The sequence below is a fragment of the Castor canadensis genome, chromosome 3 (assembly GCF_047511655.1).
Source record: "Castor canadensis chromosome 3, mCasCan1.hap1v2, whole genome shotgun sequence".
NCBI classification, from domain to species: domain Eukaryota; kingdom Metazoa; phylum Chordata; class Mammalia; order Rodentia; family Castoridae; genus Castor; species Castor canadensis.
In genome coordinates this window covers 38,804,330-38,830,365 of record NC_133388.1, presented here as the reverse complement: position 1 = coordinate 38,830,365, position 26,036 = coordinate 38,804,330, and the positions used below count along the sequence as shown (strand labels likewise).

At 37.9% G+C, this 26,036-nt stretch overlaps 1 protein-coding gene across 1 annotated transcript; it reads left to right on the top strand.

Moving 5' to 3' along the window:
* Positions 1–5: 5 nt before the first annotated feature.
* Eif2s1 (eukaryotic translation initiation factor 2 subunit alpha) lies at positions 6–23,378 on the top strand. The gene is made up of 8 exons (XM_020184228.2): positions 6–438; positions 5,349–5,590; positions 13,710–13,789; positions 15,992–16,143; positions 19,853–19,959; positions 20,896–20,993; positions 21,942–22,085; positions 22,847–23,378. The coding sequence occupies exons 2-8, from the start codon at positions 5,350–5,352 to the stop codon at positions 22,970–22,972; spliced, it is 948 nt and encodes a 315-aa protein (XP_020039817.1). The 5' UTR covers positions 6–438; position 5,349; the 3' UTR covers positions 22,973–23,378.
* The last annotated feature ends 2,658 nt before the right edge of the window (positions 23,379–26,036 follow it).

Genomic DNA, 26,036 nt, shown 5'->3' with positions numbered 1-26,036 from the left:
GTCGCTGTACGCGCTGGATGAGAGGAGAAAGGGTTGCACTCCTTCTCCTCCGCTTTTCGTCTTCAGTCACAGCGCCACCTCATGGTTGAGTAAAGCTTTGAGAGAGGACTCATTCTTCAGGGATAAGGAATGAGTCCTACCACTTTCCGTGCCATGAAGATTACTTAGCAAAATCAAGAGCGAGAATATCTCCTTTTTAGGTCCTGCTATGGCCCAGGCGGCCTAGTTCTCGGAGGACCCAGACTCTATGATCAGTGATGAAGACGGGCCTTTTCCGTCGGCGCTTGCGCAGTGCGAGGTGGTTCCGCATGCGCGGTGGGGTTGGGCGCAGCGCACGCTGAGGAGGCTCGGCAGCCGGCGCGGGTGTATCAAGTCTGATCGCTTGGATTAAAGAGCACGGCGTGGGACCCTAGTGCGGGATTCACATACATACCTCAGGTGACTGATCCCGCAGCTCGGTTTTCCCAAGAACTCACTTTAGTTCGTGTCCAGTAACAGGAGTGGTCGAAAGAGGGTAGGCCCGGGCTAGCACTCCCTCCCTTTCCCGTCCCTGCGCGGGAAGTGTCTGGACACCACCGCCACCTCCCGCTGGCTCCGTCCCGGGCCTTCTCGCCGGCTCGGTGTCGCTGTGTGTCCGAACCATCGTTGTGCCAGCGGAGGAATCTCGTGAAGGAAAGTGGGCCAGGCGGATTTTCAGCGCCCTCGATATGTTTAAAGAGGAAGGCTTGCGGGGGGCGGTTTCGGGAGGACGCCCTGACACCCCATTCCTGCCCCAGGATCTGAGCTCTTTGCTTTTGCCGGGAATTTATTTTTCCTTCCGCCCCAACAGTACTACCAAGAATTTCCTTTGGTTCTCAGTGAAAACCAGACCGGACTCTTCTCCAAGAAACCAGTAGGAGGGCCACCATATTGGAAAGAGCTGGGTCCAAAGAATAGTTCATTAATATGATCATTAAAATTGATGCTCGCGTCGCGCATTTCTGTAGAATGAGAATGAGCCACCCCTTGAAACTAAGTCATGCTGCTGAGGTTTTTACTGCAGTTAGTGTCAGTTTGTCTTATTTTGCCACTAGTGAGAATAAAACTGGGGTCTTGTAATTATCAAGAACTAAAAGACTGAGATTAAGGAATACTTAATGCGTGTTAAATAGTTATATGCGTGTGTAGATTCTGAGGCCTCTTTATCTCCAAACTTTAGACTGCTACTGTAATTATCATTAAAGAAAAAAAACTTTGCTTCTTGAAGAAAGGAAGGAGCCAGAGAGGTCTTGGGTTTTTTTCCCCCGATTGAGTTGTTACTAAGGAAAAAACTTTTTCAAAACTTTGTTACTTATGTAGAAGTTTACTTTTCTCAGTTCGTGTAGTGCCAGTGACAGTCGCTGATTCTCAAAAGATGTAGCTGGTACACAGTAATGTTTGTAGAGATTTGGCAGTACTTCCTATTTCAACTACAGTGAAATTGTTTAAAAGCTTTGAGTGGCACCCTCTAGGCCAAGAACAACGAGCATTACAGAAAGCAGTGGAGCAGGATAAGAGTTTTCCCAACGCTAATACTTTATTTTGGAAAGGAATGTGAACTTTATCCATTATGGTGACTTGACCATGTACTGACTTTAAAAAAAAAGCCTTACTTACCATTGGTAGTGGCAAAATTACTGACAGTACAAAGAATCTGAGATTATCTTGGAGTTTGGTTGAGAGGTGGATGATTTTTTTTTTTTTAACATCGGAACACGTAACAGCCAGGTGCAGCAATGTGTACTTGTAACCTCAGCTACTCCAGAGACTGGGGCAGGAGAAAACCGAATTTGAGGTCTGAGCAACATAGCAAGACCCTGACTCCAAAAAAAGGAAGAACAAAAACACATAAAAGTATTGTACTTTGACATAATGAGGCTTCGTGGGTGAAGGACACTCAACTTTAGTGTCAACAGACTTGGGTTTAACTCCTGCTTTAGTATGTATTAAGCATTTGCCCTCGAAAGTCATTTAATATTTCTGTTCCTTGATTCTCTGTTAATTTATTCCTTTACTGTGTTCCTTTCATAATGTTCCTATTGTAATTATTTTCTCACTAGTTTGTTTCCCACACTAAACTTTCTAGGTAAGAATCCTTATTGTTCCAATAGTGTTTTACTACATAGTAGACCTGTACAAAAAAAGTTTAACAAATTAAGTTATAAAATGAAAATAATGCTTCCTTTGTCTCTTAATGTCTATGTTTGCATAGACATTACATTTTTCAAAATGTATTTTTATGTATTTTATTTTATTTGATACCCTCAGCAAACCTATGAGGTACATAGCACAGATGAAAAAATAGAGTTCTAAGGGATGCCTTTCCCAAGTAACCACAGCTAACTAGGAGAGCAAGGACTGAAACCCAGGTATAGGACTGTTCACAAGGCTTCTTGCCTGGCTTGACACTTGAAAATGATAGAGGCTGAGTAGATGCCCGCTGTGATTTCTGCTTTCCTGACTGAGAAAAAATTTGTTTTGGTGGGACTGGGATTTGAACTCAGGGCTTCACACTTTCAAACAAGGTGCTCTACCACTTGAGCTACACTTGCAGTCCATTTTGTTCTGGTTATTTTGGAGATGGGGTGTCTCCAGAACTAGTTCCCTGGGATGGCCTCAAACTTTGATCCTCCTGATCTTAGCCTCCCAAGTACCTAGGATTATAGGCTTGAGCCACCAGATCCTGGCTGGTTGGTTGGTTTATTTAAAAAACATTACTAGCATTCCATAAGGTAACATGTTCAAAAATCTTAACACCCAATATGCAGGTTCCTTGTGGTATGGACTCTGGTAGTTACTGGCTACTTTCTATCTTTACAGTGATTAACATGCCATCGCAGTATTCCTTTATTTACTCTATATGTTACAAGGAGACTTGTGCCTTAAGTAGTATTAGCTGGCAGAGTGGCTCAAGTTCAAACCCCAGAATCACCACCACCAAAAAAAAAAAGGCAAACAAAGAAGTAGTACCAATATCTCCCTTCTGGATTCTCGTACTCTATTGCCTATGTTTTTTTAACCATCTAATTAATCCCCAAAAGCATCACCTTCAGTGTTTGAAGAAACTTGGTAAGTAAATGTGGCTAACGTGTTAAATCTCTAAAACTGCTCCACACATGTCCATGACATCATTTATTCTTCATATCCATTTTGAAAGTCTTTTTTTAGTTTTCAAGCACAAGTACTTTATATACAGATATTTGAAAACAGTTGCTGCCCTCCCCCATAAATCCTGTTTAAAATGAAACAGCCAGCTCAGCTATTTCTTAATGGGTAATTCTGGCCATTGAGAGTCTACTTCCCTTTGTTTCCTAAGTCCCTATTTTGTCAAGCTGGGGGAGAAATACATCTCTGCTAAGTATGTTGCACTTTGTTGCTAAACAGAATAGATTAGCACTAATAGTTTGCACTGATTTGTAGCATATGCCCCCAGCACTGAATATAATATTTTGTGTAAGCTGTTTGTAACTATAACAGCAATAATATTGAGGGAAAACATATCCTTATTTTATAAGAGCACAGGTTTGAACCCAAACTTCATAAGTTCAAAACATGACTCTTACCACCTATCAGAACATGAAAGAACAAGTTCTTCATCTACAAAATGGAGAGAACCAGGAAGAGAGTGGTAATAGGCATTGGCCAAATTATATAGAACCCTGTAGGTAATGGAAAGATGTGTAAGTCCCTCATATATCTTCCCAGTGGGAGGTGGAATAACTGGGTGCCAGGCAGTCATTCTCATACTGCACTGAAGCAGAGCTTCTGTGTTTGATATGGTGAATGTAAATGGTCTACTTCCAAGGTCAAGTATTGGTGCCTTATTTCCTAATTAACAGAAAAAATAAGTTATTAAATGAATTTTCACCTTTTTTTGGTGGTATTGGGGTTTGAACTTAGGGCCTTGGATTTGCTAGGCCAGTGCTGTATCATTTGAGCTACACCTCCATCCCTAAGGTTTTCCTTTTTTAAATATACTTCTGTCTGTGCTACGATTTCCAGCTCTGGTCATGAAAGGGTTGGTACTGATTATAGGTTGGATGACTTAAAGGGAATAATAAATATCTTTCATGCATAGAGATTAAGAGAAACTTAAATTCTATAGAAATGGAAGTTTGTATTCTCAAAATTAAGTATACCTATCCAACAAAATAAAAAATAGAGGGACTAGGGGTATAGCACAAAGGTAGAGTTCTTCCCCAGTATGTGTGAGGCCCTGGGTTCATTCCCTAGCACTGATAAATAAATATTGGTGAATAATGGGAATGATAGAAGCTGGAAATTATGGGAATGAGGAATATTTAAGCCTCATATTTTGTGATTAGTAAGTTTTTATTCCCTTGACATGGGGTACTATAATTTTGGCTATAATAGGTGATAATGTGCTAGGGATGTAGCTCAGTGGTAGAGTACTTGCCTTGTTTGTACTCTAAATCCCCAGCAACTAAAAAAAAGAAAGAAAATAAAGATTGGGCTTATCAGTTGGTACATAATTTAAGGTTTATGTTCAGAAGGCTCTTCCCCTTACACACTGAGTAGTAGCATTTGCAGTTTGAGCTGACATGGAGAAAGAGTGGCTTAGTTTTGCTGATAGGTAATACTACGATACTATTACAATAGCGGTGATGCTACCCATTATTTGATATTCCTTAAAATGGTGGTTTGTGGAGGTGGTTTTGTCTTGTCTTGAGACAGCGTCTCACTATGTAGCTCAGGCTGACCTTTAAACTGGCAATCCTCTTGCCTCAGCCTCTACAATGTTGGGATTACAGGAATACATCACCACACCCTGTTTAAAGTGATGGTATTACAGTAGTATTTACTCTCGAGGTATTCCTTTAATCCTTAGATCTCGCAGTAATTTATAGATGTTCATTATTTTTTTACGATTCCTCTGTACCTGATGGCAGAGGATTACCTAAGCCTTATAAAAAAGTGGAGCAAAATAAAAATTAAAGCTTGGTTTCTTAATGTTTTCCAGTGCCATTTAAGAAGTTTAGGAGCCAGGCACTAGTGGCTCACACCTATAATCCTAGCTACTCAGGAGGATGGAAGTTTGAGGTCAGCCCAGGCAAATAGTTTGAGAGATCCTGTCTTGAAAAAAGTCAACACAAAAAAAGGCAGAGTGGCTCAAGTGGTGAGCACTTGCCTAGCAAAGGTGAGGCCTTGACCTCAAGCCCCAGTGCTGCCAAAAAAAAAAACAGAGAAGTTGAAAGAGATAAGAAAACTAGTAACTATCTTTTCTTTTCTTTCAGGAGCAAATTATAAAAAATTGGCATTTCTTTATTTCAACCTTAACCAGACACTCAATTCTTTTGTTTAAATTGCAGAATGCCGGGTCTAAGTTGTAGATTTTATCAACACAAATTTCCTGAGGTGGAAGATGTAGTGATGGTGAATGTAAGGTCCATTGCTGAAATGGGGGCTTATGTCAGCTTGCTGGAATACAACAACATTGAAGGCATGATTCTTCTTAGTGAATTATCTAGAAGACGTATTCGTTCTATAAATAAACTCATCCGAATTGGCAGGAATGAATGTGTAGTAGTTATTAGAGTGGACAAAGAAAAAGGTAAGTGAAAAGTAAAAATTATTACATAATTATAAAACTAATTATAAAAATGTAAGTTTTTCAGACTTAATGGTTTAAAGTAAAAATTGTCTACTGCACTTAAAAAACCTTTTATACTTAAATTCTTTTGCAGGGCTAGGGATGCAGCTCAAGTAGTAGTCCACCCATCTAGTAAGGGTGAAGCTCTTGAGTTCAAACTCCAGGACCTCGGCCCCCAAAATTCTTTTATATACAACGTTGTTCCAACAGGTACACCTATTTACACTTCCCATCTAGCTGAGGTGACAAGTGTGCATTGACACAGCTTTTATTAGTTGAGAATGGGGGGAAGGTTTTGGGTTTTTTTGTTTGTTGGTTGGTTGGTTTTATTTTGAGAATGAGGTCTTATGAACTTTTTTGCCTGGACTGGCCTTGAACCTTGATCCGCCTGATCTCCACCTCTGGAGAGGCTAGTTACAGCCTTGAGTCGCCATACCCAGCGCAGGGTTAGTAAAGAACTTGAACCTTTTTCTCCAGTGTCTATGAGGATCTTGGTAATTGACTCATGATAACCAAACCCAGAAAAGACAAATATGTAAACTAGAGTACTAACTCATTCATCCATGTTGGTCATCTTATTTGATTCATTTGGATGTTAGATAATTTTTTAATTGAAGCTAAATTAGAAGTCATATTATTGGTCTAACAAGGAAACGAGGCAAAAGTAAATGGATTTTAGGAGTATTTTATATAAGTTTAAAGAAGTAACATGCTTTGTGTGCATGCATCTGAAATCCAATATTATGTCTGTCTGATAATTAGGATGTTTGTGTCTCCACAAACATTGTAAGGTCTTTTCAGACAGTGCTGAATGAGTATTCATTTTTTGCTTACTGGGTGTCTTTCCTGGACCCCAGTAAACCATCACCGTTGTGAACACATTTTTTTCCTAAACAGTATTGGATACTATTCAATAGATTTTGGTTTCAGTAATCTCACTGTAATTTATTAGGTGTTAGTTTCAGGAAACTAATTATTGTTCTGCTTGAATAACTGCATTATCAGTGACCTTGATTGGGCTTGTTTTTCTAAATCTCCTCAACCATCCAGTTTACTGCTACTTCTGCAAGTGACCAATTTTATACATGCTGACATTTTCATTTTTTCTAATTATAGTCTTACATGATTCACTTAAACATCTTACGTTATCCTTTAGGTAGTGACTACCATTTAGCATATTGATTATAACAGATGTTTTGATATAACTTACTTGTAGCCTACCCAAAAGAGTAAGGCTGTCCCATAAATTAATATAAGCCACTACATCACTGTCCCAGTAGGACCTCGAATTGTGTCTTACCTTTTCTTTTTATACGATATAAAGGATATATACGAAAGGAGTCATATCTTCAGCTGCAATCAAAAAATAAGATGGAAAGATATATTTTTGATAAGTACAATAAAAAGATGTATTAAAATATTTCTATAGCAGAATTTGTACAGGATTAAATAAAAATAGTAATTAAAATGAATCTGCATTTTTAAATAGCATGAGATCTGAATACTCTGATATGGAAAGATCTCCAGGGTGGGATAAGGAAAAAACAAAGTACAAAAGAGCCTGTAGAGAGGATCCATTTCTGGTACAAAAAGATTCAGTCTTTCTTAGCCATAACAACTGCAAATCATGAACACACATGAAAAACAACTACCTAAAGACAATGAGAAGCAATCAAAACTGAAGGCAAGTAGACACTTGGAAGAAAGGAACTGCTTTTTGCCTAAGTACATGCTGAAAACAGGATCAAGCAGGGCAGCTGGGATTCTAGTGGAAAATCTGCAGTATTACTGGCTTAAGAACCAGAGACAACAGTTCTCAACAGCTGGGTACAGTGGCTCCTGCTTTTAATCCTAGCTACTCAGAGGTAGAAAACGGGAAGATCGTGGCTCAAGGCCTGCTAGGGTAAGACATTCTCGAGACCCCATCTCAGTTAAAAAAAAAAAACTGAGTGCTGTGGTGTGCACCTGTCACTCCAAGTTGACGGGAAGCATAAATAAGAAGATGGCAGTCCAGGCTGACCTGGGCATAAGTGTTGAGACCCTATTCAAAAAGTACCCACAGTAGAAAGGGCTGGGCATATGGCTCAAGTTGTGGAACACCTGCCTGGCAAGCACAAGGCCCTGAGTTCAAACTCTAGTACCACAACAAAAAAATAAAAACTAGACAGCCACAGCAGTTGGAAAGTTGGGAAGTGACAGTAGTTACTGGGATTAGAAAGAGCCACAAAGGGAGAATGTCTGTATTTGTTTATAGGTTCTGCCCAAACTTTTTTGAGTCCCTGAACTGCTAATACACAGTTTGGCCACCAAGCAGCCCAAAAAGACAAAATTTTGAAGATTTCAGTTGCTTCCCACTTGGAGAGTCTTTGAGACAGCTAATTGCATCAGCATTCATAAGAGGGACATACAGGAATATAAATATTATTCATAATGGTCAGGATACATCCAAAATTGCTAAACTTTTTTTTTAATTGACCTATACAGAAAGGAGGAAGGTAGTCACTGCAGATGACTAACAACAGGTTAAAGATGACAGATGGCTCAGTGAAGGTAACTCACTGAAAAGTAACCAATTCGAAGGATAGAAAATATGGGTGAAAAATATTCAATATCAAACGTTCTATTCCAATAGAGGGCAGAAGAACAGAAATAGCCAAAAGCTTCCTGTATTTGTTGAAAGGAAAAAATCCATAAATTCGTAAGTAGCCCCATAACCTTGGTGCAGGATAAATGCTATTAAAATTGCCTCTCGAACTGGCTACCAGCAGTATAATGGCTTCCTGGAATTCCCTTTCTCCTCAAGAATATGAAAGTGATAACTCTTACAAAGTGTTCGATTTAACTTGAGTGTTCAAGAAGACACCACTGGTAGAATCAAGTGTTTGGCCACATTTCAGGACTTGTGGTAGAAAAGTACTTTTCAGCCACCCAGATTATAGTGAGTGGCAAAACTGACTGGTGTGGAATATTTATTCTGAAAGTTGGAAAATTTGTAGCAACTGCAATAGATGGTGGCTGTCTTCTTCAGGTCACTAGTCACAGTGCCTATGTGCATACTAGATTGGAGGAGAGTTGAAAAGATGGAAACAAAGCAAAAAGAGAGGTTAAGAAATGAGCAATCCAGCAGCACCTGAAACCAATATAATTGATGAGAGAGTTTATTAAACCAAACATTGTGATATCCAGTGGATTTGTGGGAGGCTTTTTTTTTTTTTTGCCGTGTCAGCGGGAGGGGGGACTGGGATTTGAATTCAAGGCCTTGTATTTGCAAAGCAGGCACTCGCTGTGCTGCTTGAGCCACACCTCCAGTCCATTTTGGTCTAGTATTTTTTGGAGATAGGATCTCGTGCTATTTGCCCAGGCAACCTGAACCATTACTCTCTCAAATCTCAGCCTCCCAAGTAGTTAGGACTAAAGTCATGAGCCACTGGCATCCGGCTAGGCCTTGTATCTTGAGGACATGTGTGTTCCACCCTAGTAGATTCAACTGTGGGGGAAAACAAATAGGGGTGACAGGGTGATCATAACAACACATGCTACCAGAGTCCCCAGAGCAAAAAGAACCATCTAACTGAACAGTACCAAATTCACAACTTAGTATTTTGCCATCTGAAGCTTGGCAAACTAGTATCTGCTGTAAAACAGCAGGTGTGTGAACAATAGCATTCTAATATGTTTGCATGAACTGAAGAACTTCAGTGCCCTTTTGTTGAAGGTTTTTAAAATAATAGAATTAAGGGTTGGCGAAGCAGCTCAAGTGATAGAGCACCTGCCTAGCAAGTGTCAGGCCCTGAGTTCAAGCCCTAGTTTAAAAAAAAAAAGGTTTTTTAAATAGGATTAATTAAATAAACTCTACTGATTACTATAATACCAGTCTTTAGGTTGGTTTTTCCTGTATTTCTTACCTTGCTTATATAAGTATACATTTCAAAGAAAGCTCTTCTGAAGAAATACAACATATCTGAAGGTCTTTTTTTCGGTGGGGAAGGGGGCAGTATTGGCATTTGAACTTAAGACTTCATCTTGCTAGACAGGTGCTCTACCACTTCAGCCACTCCTTTTCCTTTTTCGATGTCTGTAGTTTTTAAAATACCTTCCTGTATGTTAGCTTCTAATTTTTTTAAATTCATTTGTTTATCCTGGCAGCCTGGGAAGAGGTAATTATTTAGGGACCACACAGAGTTGGGTCATTGATTCATTTTATTAACCTCAAATGCACATCATTTTTCATTTCTAAAAATCCTGATTATTAGGCTGGGAATGTGGCTCAAGCTGTAAAACCCCCACCTAGCAAGCTCAAGATCCTGAGTTCAAACCCCAGTACTGCAAAACCAGCTAAACAAAAATTCCTAATTACTATTTTGACTCCTTCACCAAAAGTTAAAAATTGTCTTAAAATACTTAGCATGAATTTGCTGTCAGAAGAACTATGATTTTATATGTAATCTTGAAATTGTAGCTTAAAGAGAATTGTGTCCTTGACCAAATCTTAGCTGTGAGTATTTAGGCTTGCAAGCTTTGATATCATTATGTTGGTTGGACATTAGACCAGCGTACTTGTTTCTCAAGGCCAGTGTCGCAATCCCTCTTAGCCTTATTTGCCCCCAAAACTTCCCTTATTATTAGTTTTGTTCATAGAATTCTAGTTGCAATTGGGGAAAATAGCAGAACAACGTAGATTAGGGTCTTCAGATTTGAAAGATTGCACCTTTTGTTAGGAACTCCCCATAGTATATTTTCTGTATTGTAAATATGACATTTCATACTTTCAAAATTTGTTTTCATTATTATGAGACTTCTTAAAATTGAATACAGAATTGATCTTTAATTTCTTCCTTTATTCTCATTAGTGCCTCAGATACAATGCAAAATAAAACTTACTGTGAAAAAAAGAAAACTAGATCTAGGGACACCACATTACTGAGGGAAAAACAAAATCTTGAAAGTAGCTAGAGGAAACCAACGTGTTACATACAGGAGAATGGTGATACCGATTACTATGGTGTTCTTATTGGAAATAATAGAGGCCAGAGCATTGAACTAAACTTTCAAGCCACTGAAAGGAAAAAAAAGTCAGATGAGAATTGTGTTTCCAAAGGTAATATTGAACAATGAAAGTCAAAATGAACACATTTTCCGATAAATAAAAAGTAAGAATGTATTGCCAAATACATTCTTGAGTAATGACAAACCAATGCCATAGCAGGAGGATTTTTATTACATTTCTCATGTCGGGGAGGAGCTAGGGGGAAGAGCTTTTATTAGGGTTTCTTCAGGAAAAGTGAGGGAGGTCAGGATAAACAACTTAGAATTGGCCATTCTGAATGACTTTGGCAAGCATTGGGACACAAGGACTGCTAATAATTGGTACCTTCTGGGTTAATTTAGGGCAGGAGAAACATTGGCTTATGCTGAGAATATATGAGCTCCACACACACAACATTGCTTAACTCCTGTTAAGAAATGGCAGGCCCTTGGAGGGGCATTCTCACTCCAGTCATTGAGGCCACAAATGCCAGAGCATGAAAAATACAGAAAATAGGGCTGGGGGTATAGCACAAGTGGTAGAATGCCTATTTAGCAAGCACAAGGCCCTGAGTTCAAACACCAGTACCACCCCCCCCAAAAAAAAAAGCTGAAAATAGGCTAGGTACAGTGGCACATGCCTACATTCAGGAGGCTAAGACAGGAGGATTATTTGAGCCCAGGAGTCATAGCAAGACCCTGTCTCAGAAGAAAAAAAAAATCATAGGTTGCAGCTCTAGCTCAGTGGTAGAACACTTTAATCATAGTTATTAATGTGTAGGAAAGACATACACGGTCATGCATCACTTAAGAAGGGGTACAGCAAGGTGGTGTACCCCTGTAATCCCAGCACTCAGGACTGAGGCAGGAGGATTGTGAGTTCCAGGACAGATTTGGCTCCATAGTGAGACCTTGTTTCTAAAAAATGTGTTGCTAGGCAATTTCTTTGTCCTAAGTTACAGTCTTAATGGACCACCTACATATATGCAGTCTGTTGGTGACCAAGATGTCATCATGTGGGACATGATTCTGTACTATCCACAGTTTTAAGCATCACGGTTAAGTCTTGAAACATATCCCCTGAGAATAAGGGGGAACTGTTGCTCTCTGGTGAATGGATGCCAAAAAGACAAATGCAGAATCTAAGAAAACAGAACAGTGTTTAAGGCAAACATAATACATTTGACAACTAAAACACAAAGGGCAGGAAATGGTAAATCTATATATTTTACATGCAGTGGAATAATATTAACTCTTAACTGAAAAGTGGAATACCAGTTTGATTTAACTCTCAAAATTGTATGTGCATGCTCACTTAGGCAGTTGATTATCAACGAAGATACAGAATTAACTGAATGGAGAAAGAATTGTCTTTTTAAAAGTGATGCTGTGACAGTTGGATGTCCATATGCAAAAAAAAAAAAATACTTCATAAATCTGACCTTATAGAAACATCAATTTAACATTAAGCATAGACCTAAGTGTAAAATCTGAAACTATAATACTTCTAAGAAGAAAGCATAGGAATAAGTCTTTGTGGTCTTTGGTTGGGTAATAGTTTCTTAGATACAACACCAAAAGAATAATCTATGAAGAGAAAAATATTAAATTGAATTTCATCAAGTATTAAAAACTTAGGTTCTTTGGAAAGGACTAATAGAATAAAAGGACAAACCAGAATATCTGAAAAACTACTTATTTTAAAAAGAGCCAAAGATTTGAATAGTTCACCAAAGAAAATGGATAGCAAATAAACAGAAAGATGTTGAACATAATTGGTTAGTAGGAAATTGCAAGTTAGTAACAGTGACCCCAGCTGTGGGGGAAAAAAGCTAGACAGGCAGTGTGTGCACTTGTGTAATCCCAGCTGCTCCAGAGGCTGATGTAGGAGAATTTCTTGAGCATAGGAGTTTGAAGCCAGTCTGGGAAACGTAGTCAGACCTCATCTCGAAAAATTAAAAAAACCAACATGAACAGTTTCACATTACCCAAGAAAATGTAACATATTACATGTTTTGAAAACAATTTGGCTGTACAATCCCAGCAATCCCATTTCTAGTATTGACCCAAGTGAAAGGGAAATTTGCGTTCACAAAGAAGCCTAAGATTGGAGGTGTAGCTCAAGTGGTAGAGAGCCTGCTTAGCAAGTCTGGAGCCGTGAGTTCAGAGAACTCCAGTACAGCCAAAATTACAATAAAACAAACAAATAGGCCTATGCAGGTTTTATAGTAGTTTTTTTTTTTTAATGAAAGAAATGCTTAGAATGTGAAAGTCAATGTTTATTAACAATATGAGAGAAAACTATACTTAAGCAAAATAAATTTGACAAAACTCAATACCCATTCATAATTTAAAAAGGAAAAAAGTTCAGCAATGTAGAAATAGACAGGAATTTCCTTAATCTAATGAATGATGTCTAGGAAAAGGCAACATTTTCCTCCAATATGAAGAAGAAGGCAAAAATACTCTTACCACTGCTGCTTAGCATTGTGCTGAAGTCCTAATCATGCATAGGTTTGTGGGTTTCTGCTATGTTCTGGATGCTTGACACTTTCTAAGTTTCTTAACCTTTCTTGGGTCTTAGTTTCTTCAGATTAAAAGGCTAAAGCATCTGGGAAAGAGGATCTACCCTACAGGATTGTTCTGAGGGTTCAGTGACACGCTTAAGCACTGTCATCATCACTCAGAGATGGTACTCATTCAGTGGATGTCACTTTTAATGTTTTCCTTTTTTGTGTGACCTCTGACTCTTAAACTGAATCAAGTCATAGTAAATTCTCATTCTGCAGAAGCTCAGAGAAGGACAAAGTAGAGAAAGGAAAGATTTAGCTTTCAATTAGATAATTCAAAAATTAATTTCCCTCCTCCAAGGTATTGGGGAGTTTATAATTACCTGATAATAAAAACACATTTGGGAAGACAAATCTCTTGTCTTTTATTTCTTATGGAAGTATTTTGTTCATATGGTAGTGGGGAATAAATGTAAGCTTGCCAAACACAGTAATATCCTGGCACCTGAATATAGGTAATTTCCTTTCAAAATTTTCTCATACAGGATATATTGACTTATCAAAAAGAAGAGTCTCTCCAGAGGAAGCAATCAAATGTGAAGACAAATTCACAAAATCCAAAACTGTAAGTTAATGTTTTAGTTGAATAAAAGTTTTTCCCCAGATTAGCTTTTTTTTTTTTTTCTTTTTTTTGGGGGGCAGTACTGGGATTTAAACTCAGGGCTTCACGCTTGCTAGGCAGATCTTCTACCCCTTGAGCCACTTCACCAACCTTTTTTTGTTGTGTTGGATATTCTCGAGATAGGGCCTCCAAATACTTGCCCGGGCTGGCCCCAAACCTCAGTCCTCCTGATGTCTGCCTTCTGAGTAGCTAGGATTACAAGTGTGAGCCAGCAGCACCTGGGTAGTCCACTATTTGTGTGTTTATTAAGTAATCAGTATGTGTTGTTCCAACTCAGCACTATAAGTTTGCGTTTTAACTAGCTTTTTGAGTTAAATTAACTGTGATTTCAGCCAGCTTAAATTTCTTTTTTTTTATTTGGTTGATTAATTGGCATGCTAGGCAAGTCCTCTATCACCTAGCTATCTCCTCAGCCTTATCTTCTTTACCTTTTTGAAATGGGGTTTCACTATTGTTGCCCAAATAAATCTTAAACTTGTAGAATCAGGTGATCCTCCTGCTTCATCCTTTCAAGTAGCTGGGATTACAGACCTGTGTCACCACACCCAGCAACTTAGTTTGTTTCCGATTGGGATGGTGTTGTGTTCCAACAAGATGGCTCTTGTCTTCCAACTCTTCTCTGGGATAAGGGTAACAAAGAAGAGAAACTGTTTGTTGAAAATGAGTAAGGGTTTGTAAAATGTCTGGGAGTCCAGGGACCTGTCACTAGTACGGTATTTTTGTTTATGCTTTTTTGTGTGCTAATGTTTGGGATTGAGTCTAGTGCCTTGCATATGCTAAATTCTACTACCAAGCTACAACACATACACACACTTCCAGATCCTCTTTTTTTTTTTTTTTTTTTTAAAAACCTTTTTCACTACTGGGGCTTGGTGCTTGCTAGTTAGGTGCTCTATCAGTATGCCATGCCCTACCTAGCCCAGCCCTCAGTTCTTAATGGTGTCATCTCTGGTTTCTCTTCCTTTCACTGATGTATTTTATTCTTTTCTGCTATGTATGTTCTTGTCCTCAAGATAAAATGCCAAGTAAATATGTTTGAGAAAAAGAAAAAAAATTTTAATCTTGGTTAACCCCAGTAAAAGAGGTAGACTAGAGATCTAAGGTCCATCAAATTGTAATTCAGATTTCTCCATTTGTTTTATGTGTTTGTTTACACATAAGTAAAATGTAGTGTGGTTTAGACATATGAAAACCATTTTTAATATGACCTTAACGTTCAGAATGCAGTCTTTGGATAGGAGCATTGGTATTACCTGATTGCATATTAGAAATGTCGAATCTCAAGTCCCACCAAGTTTGAAAAGCACTGCTTTAGGAAACTTCCTCTTTTTTTGTTTTTGTTTTTTTTTTTTTTGGTCTCCCTAGGACATTGTTTAATGACTTTTTGCCTGGCACAGTGGCATGAACCCATAGTCTCACTATTTGGGAGACTGAAAAGTGAGGATTACATGTGTATACACTGTTTGTGCCCCCTCACCCCACAAGATTTTTTGGTGGGGTGGAGGAAGGGGCAGGACTGGGGTTTGAACTCAGGGCTTAACACTTGCAAAGCAGGCACTCTACCACTTGAGCCACACCTCTAGTCCTCAATTTTCATGTGTAACATGAAAACCTTGTAAGATGCTTTTTCTCTTCTCTAAACCCTATATTATTTTTATGGTGTTAAAAATAGTTTGACAGGTAGGTAAAATTGTAAGATAATTATGTGATAACAGAGCAAAAGGAATATTAAAATTTTAATTAGTTCTATGCTATCATGGAGTAATAGCATACATTTATGTAACAATTTTCTATTTATAATGTGTTTATATGTATTTGTGCCTACACAAAAGCTCTTTGCAGTAGAGAGAGACACTGACTCCCTTTCACAAATGACAAAACAAATTCAGAATGTTAATTTGTCCCATTGTCAAGACTTGATCCAGATCTCAGGACCCTAAATTGTGTACTATTTCTACTTGTTATACCCATTTGAGTTAATTATTGTGAGGAAGTAAATGTTTCTCTATAAGAAAGAACTTGGAGAGCTTTTGTTATCAAAAAAATAACTATAATCAAATCACACTGTCTACTAAAATGTAAAAATAGCTATTTTTTTATAGATCTCTTAGTTCAGAGTGGTTAAGCTCTTCATTCTGTTTCTAGGTTTATAGCATTCTCCGCCATGTTGCTGAGGTGTTAGAATACACCAAGGATGAGCAGCTAGAAAGCCTGTTTCAGAGGACTGCCTGGGTCTTTGATGACAAGTACAAGAGACCTGGATATGGTGCCTATGATGCATTTAAGCATGCTGTCTCGTAAGGACACCTTGATTCTGCCTTAATATTAGCTGCTGGGTCCAGCACAGAGGTTGATATTCGGACATTCAATCACATATTAAGTCCTCACCAAATTTAGGTTAAAATATTTCGGTATAAAAGACCCATGATGTGAGCCAATACTGTCTGGTCAAGTTTTATACTTTTATATATCATAACGATACAGCTTCATAACTCGTGGCTTCATCTCACATTCCTTACACATTTTCATTTCCTAGTTTTGTTATTGTCGTTGATGACTTCAGGACCAATGTGGATGTCTCATCTAAAACTACAGCCTCTTGTTTTCTTTACCTCAATTCCTTTGAACTTCAGCCCATGCCACTTTAGTCTTCCATGTGGCCCCACTCTGGGCCTATTGCCAGGGTTTGCTCTGCCTCTAAAATCTTTAATTCACACATTCTATTCTTTTACCACAACCTCCTATCCTTCTACCTCCCTCATAGTTGGTCCTACTGTATATCTTCTTAAATTCTTAGGAATTAGGCCCTGGTTCCAAACCTGGTTTTCTCTCTTGTCTTTTCACCCTTTCCTGACTTTCTCATCCAACATAGACACACCATGAGCCATCATTTCAACAACTTTCTTGCCAATGTCATGAGCTTTTGCCCTGTTTTTCCTTCTGTTACATCCAGCCATGGATCGATGTTCCTGCCTTCTCTGCACTTATAGACTGCTGGGTGCTGCTAGGAAAAATCAGTCCTACAGGTTGGTGCCACGGCATATTCATGGTCGCCAATCTCAGCTGGGCCTTCACTGCTGTCCCACATTCTCTCTGCTCCTGGTCAGTTCTTCCTTTTTTTTTTTTTGTTTTGTTTTTTTTTTGTTTTGTTTTGTTTGTTTTGGTGGGACTGGGGTTTGAACTCAGGATTTCATGCTTGCAAAGCAGTCACTCTGCTTGAGCCACACCTCAGTCCATTTTGCTCTGGTTATTTTGGAGATGGGGGTCTCACGAACTGTTTGCCTGGGCTGGCCTCAAGCTGTGATCCTGATCTCACCTTCCCAAGTAGGTAGGATTACAGGCTTAAGCCACCAGTGCCCGACCCTTCCTCTCATTTTCATAGTGTCTGTTTAGCGCTTCACCATGCTTTTCCTCAGAAAACCCACTCTGCCATCTTCCTCATTCTTAACTGATGTGCCCCGTACCTGTTTTATTTTACAAAGAAAATAGAAGTCATCACACAAGAACTCCTCTATTTCCTTCAACTATCCAAACATACTTATCTGTCTCACCTGTTTCCTCCTGTGCTCCTGGAATTCATATCCTTCCTGCTCTCAAACTAATCTTGCCACCTGTGCCCACCTTCTCAAGTATCTCTATCAGTTACTTCCTTTCTTGGGTCAAGTTCTCTGTAGTTTATTGTCTATCTTTCTGTTCTGAATTCTTCAGTCAATACTTTCTACTATTTTTTTTTTTTTGGTTGGTTGGTTGTGTTGTTGTTTGTTTTGGGTTTTATAGTGTTAGGATAGAGCCTAGGGCCATATGCATTCCAGGGAGTTACTATAGCCCTGAGCTTACACCCCAGCTCAGTCTCTATTTCTTTTTTTGTGTTTGTTTTGTTTTTGTTTTGTTTTAAGTGGTACTGAGGTTTGAACTCAGGACTTAGCACTTGTTAAGTAGGTGCTCTACTGCTTGAGCCGTGCCTTTAGCCTTTTTCCTCTGCTTATTTTGGAGATTGAGTCTCGCTTTTTGCCCAAGCTAGCCTTGGTCACAATATTTTATGCTTCCTGACATAGCTGGGGTGACAAGTGTGCAACACTGCACCCAGCTGTTGATTGACAGGAAATCTTGTGAACTCCCTGCCCAGGCTGGCCTCAGACCACAGTCCTCCTCATCTTAGCATCCCAAATAGTTAAGATACCTAACTCAGCACCTGACTCAGTCAGTATTTCTTAACTTGGCTTAGTGTCATCACCTAGCCCCAGTTTACCTCTTTAGCTTTTGTTACCAGCTCCCCTCCATTATCACAAAGCCTTGGCATATTTGATTCCTTTTCCCTTAATGCTCTTTTTGCTTCATCACGCCAAAAAAAAAAAAAATTACCCTTAAGATGTGTGTATAAAATATATGTGAAACATAAATGAATTTCAGGTTTAGACTTGGATCCCCTCTCCAGTACACCTCATTCTATACATGAAAACATTCCAAAATCTGAAAAAATCCAAAATATTTCTGGTTCCAAGCAATTCATGCAACCTGTAAATCCATAAAGTACTTGTAGAATAATTTGTGTATTTAAATTTTAATCCATTGTTGTATCTTTCCATAGCTTGTACTTTGCCTTATGAGGCTATTACTAAGCAGGTTTTACCAAATTGATAAATGTGTTTCTAATTCATTCATCTTAACTTCTGTATAGCATTTCATCCTGAGAGTATGTTTTATTCATTCCCCTTATTAAGAAATATTTAATTTTCCCTTTTGTCCCACTTTTCAAACAATGTTCTGATTAATAACGTGTATGTCTCGTGTATACGTTTGAAAGTTTCTAAGATATGTTCCTAGGAATGGAATTGTTGGATCATAGGATTATTTTTTATTATTGTTATTATATAATACATATTTTTGTACCTATAAAATAACTATCTTATATTCAGTTGATTTGCTGAATTGCTCTCCAAACTGATGCTATAATTTATATTCCCTGTAGCAACTGTGTAAGTATTCCTTTTCCCCTCATCCTCATCAACATTTGGTATATAGCTCAGATTTTTTTTCCTTTTGCTGCTATCTTGATTGCATGCTTTTAGCTATTGGTGAGGTTAACAACTTTTCGTGTTTGTTAATTGTATTTCTTTTCTGAAACATCTGTTTTTCTCTCTTGTCCATTTTCTATATATTCAACTTTGTAGACCTTTCTTTTGGTTTGTCTTACCTAAGTGAAAATTACTGCACCCAAATTCTGGTCCTTAACCAGACTTCATGTTATTTAAGACTGATGCTGGCTTACACCATTTTTTTTTTTCTCTTTCTTTGGTGTTTTGTTTTGTTTCCTTTTGTTTTGTTTTTTTTTATCATAACTTTCTTGCAGTAGTTCACATTGCTTATTATGATGCTACCATTCCTTTAATCATTCTTTTTTTTTTTTTCCTTTGCTCAACTAATATGCCAGTGGCTAAGACCCTCCCTGATCCCTATCCTGTAGCATTTACAAGGGTCAGATGAAATGCTACTCTCTTCATGAAGCCCTTCCTGGCACCACTAACTTGGCAGTAATACCTCCTTCTCCTGGCACCCGTGGATGTACTTTTAGTTTCACACATTTTGCCATATTTTGTTCTTTTCATGCTAGATTGTAAGTTCTTTAAAGCAGGAACTGCTAATGGAAATGCTTAATTATGGTACCGTGTCATATGTATTAGGAGGTATTAAATTGTTTATTTTAGCCAGATTGCTAAAATCTTCTGGTAATCGGTTGAGTGTTTTGTTTGTCATGTACTGCTAGGAGTATTATTTGCATTATCTCATTTAATATAGTAATCTTGTGAGCATCAGTATTTTCATCCTCATTTTACACATTTTGGAAAAAGGTTTGGAAAGGGCCAAAGACACATAGTTAAAATTTTGTGCAAACTAAAAACTGTGCTTTACTGTTACATGCATTATTCTGTGGTGTAGTGTATGTATTTTCAATTATCAGTAATATAACCCTGACCTTTTGTGTTTGTTTTGTTTTTATTAAATTAGAGACCCATCTATTTTGGATAGTTTAGATTTGAATGAAAAAGAACGGGAAGTACTCATTAGCAATATTAATAGGCGTTTGACTCCACAGGCTGTCAAAATTCGAGCAGGTAAATGACTTTTTAAATGATTTTTTAAATAATTTGCATGTTCCAAAAAAGCTGTTAAATGATGAGACTTTCCAAAACATATGTTGCTGCATCAACAACTGTAAATTTTTCTAAATATTTGTATTTCATAGCAAGAAACATTTCAGGGGTTGCTTTTGGTTTGTTGTTGGTTGGTTGGTTCTTGGTATTGAACCAGGGCCTCACATATGCTGGGCAAGCACTATACCACAAAGCTACACCTTCAGCCAAGGAATTATTCTTCTACAGAGGCCTCATAAGATGTATATATTGACACAAATGAAAATAGTCATATGACTTCAACTAACCTTAAGTTAGCCCTCACACCTGTAGGCTCATTTCTGTAATCCTATCTGCTCAGGAGGCAGAGATAAGAAGGATTGAGTTTCGAGGCCAGCTGTGCCAAATAGTTTGTAAGGCCCTCTCGAAAACAGTCAACACAAAAAAAGGTTGTTGTCTTGCAAGTGTGAGGCCTTGATTTTAAACCTTAGTCCTCCCAAAATAAATAAACTTATTTATTTTTAACTGCATGTTTTAATATATTTCAACAAGACATTGATCTCCTTCCATGCCCCTGGATTAAGCACTTGTTTTAGCTTGCGGTATTTTCTTTCAGGCATTTTTCCTCTACATATACTATACAAAAAACATGCTAGGGGCTGGAGGTATAGCTCAGTGATAAGGCACTCATAAAGCCCGAGGTTCAGTCCCCAGCACCAAAAAATAAAATACTGTTTACAATCACATATAAAAAAAATTTAATTGTGAAAATGAATAGCTGGGATTCATTTCTAATTGATAGGTCAATGAGCACTTTCCTGAGTATTTGAATGCTACATCTGCAATCACTCTGGTTCTTTTAATCCTTTAAGTATTTTTATATTTCTTGGTGTCAGCCTTTGAACTCTTCTGTTTTAGATATTGAAGTGGCTTGCTATGGTTATGAAGGCATCGATGCTGTCAAAGAAGCCCTGAGAGCAGGTTTGAACTGTTCTACAGAAACCATGCCCATCAAGGTGAGTCATCAGTTTTCTCCAGCCCTGCTGAAGTAACCCCCTAAACAAGTCATCACTTGTTTTGATGTTTTTTTCTTTTGTGCTAGGAATTGAAGCCAGAGCCACAGGGCTACCCTCCTAGCCTTTCTTTTTTTTTTTGGTGGTGGTGGTGGTAATTGAGGTTTAAACTTGGGGCCTCTTAACTTGCTCTGCAGGCACTCTATCACTTGAACCATTCCACCAACCCTTCTTTTTTTTTTTTTCCTAAATCATACTGGGTTGTGAGTATAGCACAGTTGTAGAGTGTTCACCTATGTTCAAGGCCCAGTACCAAAAAAAAAATGTATATACATCCTATTTCATAACAAAAGTGGTTTTTGCTATTAGAATTGAGCTGTGGTTCTTCGTGATATTTCTGGAGGATGTTTGTAACTATCTAGTGGGTTTCTTGTTGCTACTGCTATATCACAGTAGATGGGGATTCCTAAAGTGAGTGGGTCAGCAGTACTAAACCTCCTTTTCATTAAAGAAAAAAAAATGCTTATAGTTACCTTGAGATGGGTAACATACTCTCACAACTGCCCACACACAACTTTTATGGGTTAGAGCTGCATCTTTCATTAGCAATAAAATAAACTGGATGAATATTACTCAGAATCTCTTGAAAGAATTTCTTCCATTAGTCTAGAGATAATGATCCATTATGCTAGTGACAGCTGTAGTTAGTTTAGCCACTAAAGACACTCTAAAGATTGTAATTCTTCTAATTCAGTATTGCAATAGGCTGTAGTACTGGATTAGATCATTACATCAATTAGATTTTACTATGTACAAAAAAACCTGGTCCCAAATTGCCAACCTAAAGAATTGGAAAATGAGTTTTGGGGTGATTTGTTAATACAGCAGTTTAATAACAACCTAGTCGTTGTGTTCTATAGATACAGTTATAATTGAATTTTTCTCTTTTAGATAAATCTAATAGCTCCTCCAAGGTATGTGATGACTACGACAACCCTGGAGAGAACAGAAGGCCTCTCTGTCCTCAATCAGGCTATGGCTGTTATCAAAGAAAAGATTGAGGAAAAGAGGGGAGTGTTCAATGTTCAAATGGAGGTAAGATTAGTGCCTTTATTTTTACTTTGTTCTTAAAGTTTTTAAGAAACAAATCATTTGTGCTCTAACATACCTGATCACTGCCTTTTAACATATCAGATACATTTAGGATTACAAATGAACTAAGTATAAAATAATCAGAGGATTCCTAAAAGGGGAAAGCTATCAACACTGGATGTTGGCTATTCTAGCCTACAGTCCCTGGTGGCATTAAGTTATTTTTACCTCAGGGAGAAAAATAGACAATAAAAATGATAAATTTGCCAGCCATTGTGTTATACTCTAGTAATGCCAGCACTCAGGAGGCTGAGGTAGGAAAATTGCAAGTTTGAGGCCAGCCTAGGGTACATAGTGAGATACTGTCTCAAAAAAACAAGGGAAAAAAAAAAAAAACTAATCTCCTGTCTTTCCCTCATCTCAAGAAGAACAAAACTTAATTTCTATATGTATCTCTGTGTATATAACAATTTCCTTTTCTGAAAAGGAATAGCAAGTGATTTATTTTGAGCCCAGAAGGTGCATGTTTTTGCAGGTAGTTGTGGCCTTGAAAGATATATTCACTGTGATTATTTCACATATTCTATTTATTAGTTAATAGAATTTATTAGTGATAAGTCAGTACTCAAAGGTGATCAGGTATGACAGTTAGAAAGTATTTCTTTAAGAGTTAAAATTAAAATACTAGGTAGTAATACAAAATGAAAATGAATCTGTATTCTACTTAACAACTTCACATTGAAATTATACCTCTACTTCCACAGCCCAAAGTGGTCACAGATACAGATGAGACTGAACTTGCGAGGCAGCTGGAAAGGCTTGAGAGAGAAAATGCAGAAGTGGATGGAGATGATGATGCAGAAGAAATGGAGGCCAAAGCTGAAGATTAACTTTGTGGGAAACAGTCCAATTTAAGGAACACGAAGCAGCCCTTCCTGGCTGTAAACCTTAGACTTGAAAGTTTTCCAGTATTGAAAACTTCAAAGCCGATTATTTTTTATTTCTAAGTATTTAAATGTTCCAACAGACCAGAACATGAAATGCCCTCCTAAATGTCAGCTGCTTTCACACAATGACTCCAAAACACTGAGCATTTTTTTAAGGGAGTGGCTTGATTTTACTAGAGCAAATCTTTAAGAACAGTCCTAAAATTGGATTTGTGCTTTCCATTTCTGATGTGTCCCAATTGGCACTCTTTGAGATTTACCAGCAACACCCAACCCAAACAATAGCAGTCCTAATCTTCCATATAAAATGTATTCAAGCAAACATCAAATAAATTTCTGGGATATTTAACTATAGACTTCTTCCTTCTTGTCACCAGTGCAAAAGCCTTCTGTATGCTAGGACCCTAATTGAATTACCTTTGTAGTCTAGATGTAGAAATATAAGGGCAAGTGAGCAAGGGATCTGTACAACAGACCCTTTCAAATGGAGAATTTAGAGAATGTAATTTTACTTTAACCCAGTGAAATTGACCGTTACTGGGGAAAAGCCTTAATTGCAATTAAAAGAATTATATTATGTGCCTATACCTAGTTGAGGCCTGTAACAACTTGTGGTATGAGAGAATTGATCACACTGGGTCCTTGGTATGCTAAACTTGCTTTGAATTTATAGTTCAAGGTGGGTAAAGTGTTTTTTTAAAAGAAGATGCTGCTTTGATTTCGTTATTTTGAGTCATCCAACTTTTGGGGGACTTTTTCCCTTTATCTGCTAGATCTTCTCTTTATATAGAACAGGGATCTGCTTGAGCACAGTTGAAGCAGGTTTTTTGTTTTTTTTTTTTTAATGTTTCCATTATTTTTATCTTGAAGAACTAGTTATTTTAAAAGTGTATGTGCACAATTTTCACAGATTACACACTGAAGTTCCAGCTACAGTAGGTAGGTGTAGAAACTCTTGAATTATTTTGGCATGCTTGTCTTCATAGATTTAATCTTTTAGGATACTTGAGGTACAAGTTATTTATTTTTATCTGTAGGCTTAGCTATTAAAATATATAGAATATTAAATTTAACCCGCCTTACTCAGTTCAGAACTAGAATTAGCTTGATGTTAAAGGTGCAGCAGCCAGGTGCAGTGGCCTGGGACTTGTAGGTCCAACTTCTTGGGATCTGAGGCAAGATCACTTAGCCCAGAATTCCAAGGTGAGCCTGGGCAACAAATTAAAGGAACTAGAAAATAGAAGAGTGTGTTGAGGAGATAGTTTGTGCCATTGTAAAGGTTTTTATTTTTTAAATCCAAAGGTCTAACTTCAGATGGTCTGTTTCTAAAAGGGAGCCATGATTGTCACCCAGCATGCTACATTGGGAATATTTAGATTATTTGATATACTCAAGATTGGGACATAATTTTCACTTCTGTCTTTGAGACATCAAAAACAAGTTTATAAAACTTGCAGCATCCAGATATTATCAAAGCTGAACTTAGTGGTTCACATCTGTAATCCCGTCTACTCAGGAGGTTAAGGTAGGAGAATCACAAGTTCGAGGCCAGCCTAGACGACTTAGTGAGATCCTGTCTTGAAAATGAAAAGGGTTGGGGACTTAGCTCAGTGGTAGAGTGCTTACCTTGCATGCTTGAGTCTCTGGGAATTTAATCTTTTCCTTTGGTTTACTGAAAAATTTTGTACCTTAAAAGCCATAACTGTCTAAAAATATTGGTGGTCTATCATCTCATGGGTGATTTTTAGTCCCAGATCAGCTTTTTGCTCAGTTCCACAACAGTTTTGTAAATTGGTGGTCCTAGCCTAGAGGACCATGCTTCACTAATATGAAGAAAACTAAGTTTAAAGCATAAGTAAACCTAGCTCTGAATGACTTGAACAGAATTGACAATTGAGCAGCTTATCCAAAACTCATTCTTGCACCAAAGCCTTTTCATTAATAGTCACAATTCCATATCCCCTCTCCTCTGCCTTTAAGTGATTATAAACTCATAAGATAAAATTGGCAGTAGTTTGGGTCTCATGCATAAATGAACTGAAAATAATGAATGAAGAAAGAATGACTAGAAGAAAATGTGAACACTCGAGCCATTTTTATTTCAAAACAGGCCAGTTCTTATGTGAGTAATGTTTAAGCACTTAATGGGAACTACAGAGATATGCTAATCCCTGTCATGCTAAGCAGAAGTTACTACTCAGCTGTCAGTCCAGCCATTCATTACCTAGCTACTTTTACACTAACAGCAATTAAAATGGTTAGGTGGGGTTTTTTGGGTTTTTTTAAGTTTAGGTACTAGTACCTTGCCAACTTGACTAATTTGTGTACTTTCCAACCCTTGGAAATCCTGATGCGTATATAGTGAGGCACAGCTGTGCCACTTTGGAGGCAGGACACTATCAAACCAAATGTAGTTTAATTCAGATAAGCACCTGTCAATATTCAAAAAGCAATAAAATTCAAGGGGCATTAGGCCTTGCCAAAGCACCAAATGGAAAGTGGTGTTTTTAAAAGGCAAGCTCTTTACAACATAAGGAATAGAGGAAAAGACATTAGCTTGGAATTCCTGAAGGTTCGGGGTCAGGTATTCTAGTCAACATCATCTAAGAGAACAAATTTCTACTTAAGCACTGTGGACTGATCCACTCCCCGTAAATGTAAGTGATGTATTTTGTCTTTTCATTAAAGTCCAAGCACTTGTACTTGGCAAGAATGCTGGCAATAGCTTGTGCCAGATCACTGTATAACCTGGAAAATAATAAAAATGTTTTTCGAAAATACTGTATGATACAGACTTTTCACTACTTTAGGTTAACCTCACAATTTGGGAGTTTCCTTGGTGCCTATTTCTTTCAGTTAATGTTCATTTTAAACCTAGAAATTCATGCCTTGGTTTAACTCCTCCGGTTTACATTTGTCCTTCAGAGAGCTCTTGCTCTACATCTCTTTCTAAATGCCCATTTTTCTTGGGAAAGCTGTAATTTTACTATTTATTTATTTTGCAGTA

What these genes read in the sequence shown, in the direction of transcription:
- Eif2s1 (XM_020184228.2), top strand. Translation starts at nt 5,350, where the DNA reads ATGCCGGGTCTAAGTTGTAGATTTTATCAACACAAATTTCCTGAGGTG. An exon ending in AATTCACAAAATCCAAAACT is followed by an intron (nt 13,790 to 15,991) that starts GTAAGTTAATGT and finishes TTCTGTTTCTAG; the next exon opens with GTTTATAGCATTCTCCGCCA. An exon ending in CAGAAACCATGCCCATCAAG is followed by an intron (nt 20,994 to 21,941) that starts GTGAGTCATCAG and finishes TTTCTCTTTTAG; the next exon opens with ATAAATCTAATAGCTCCTCC.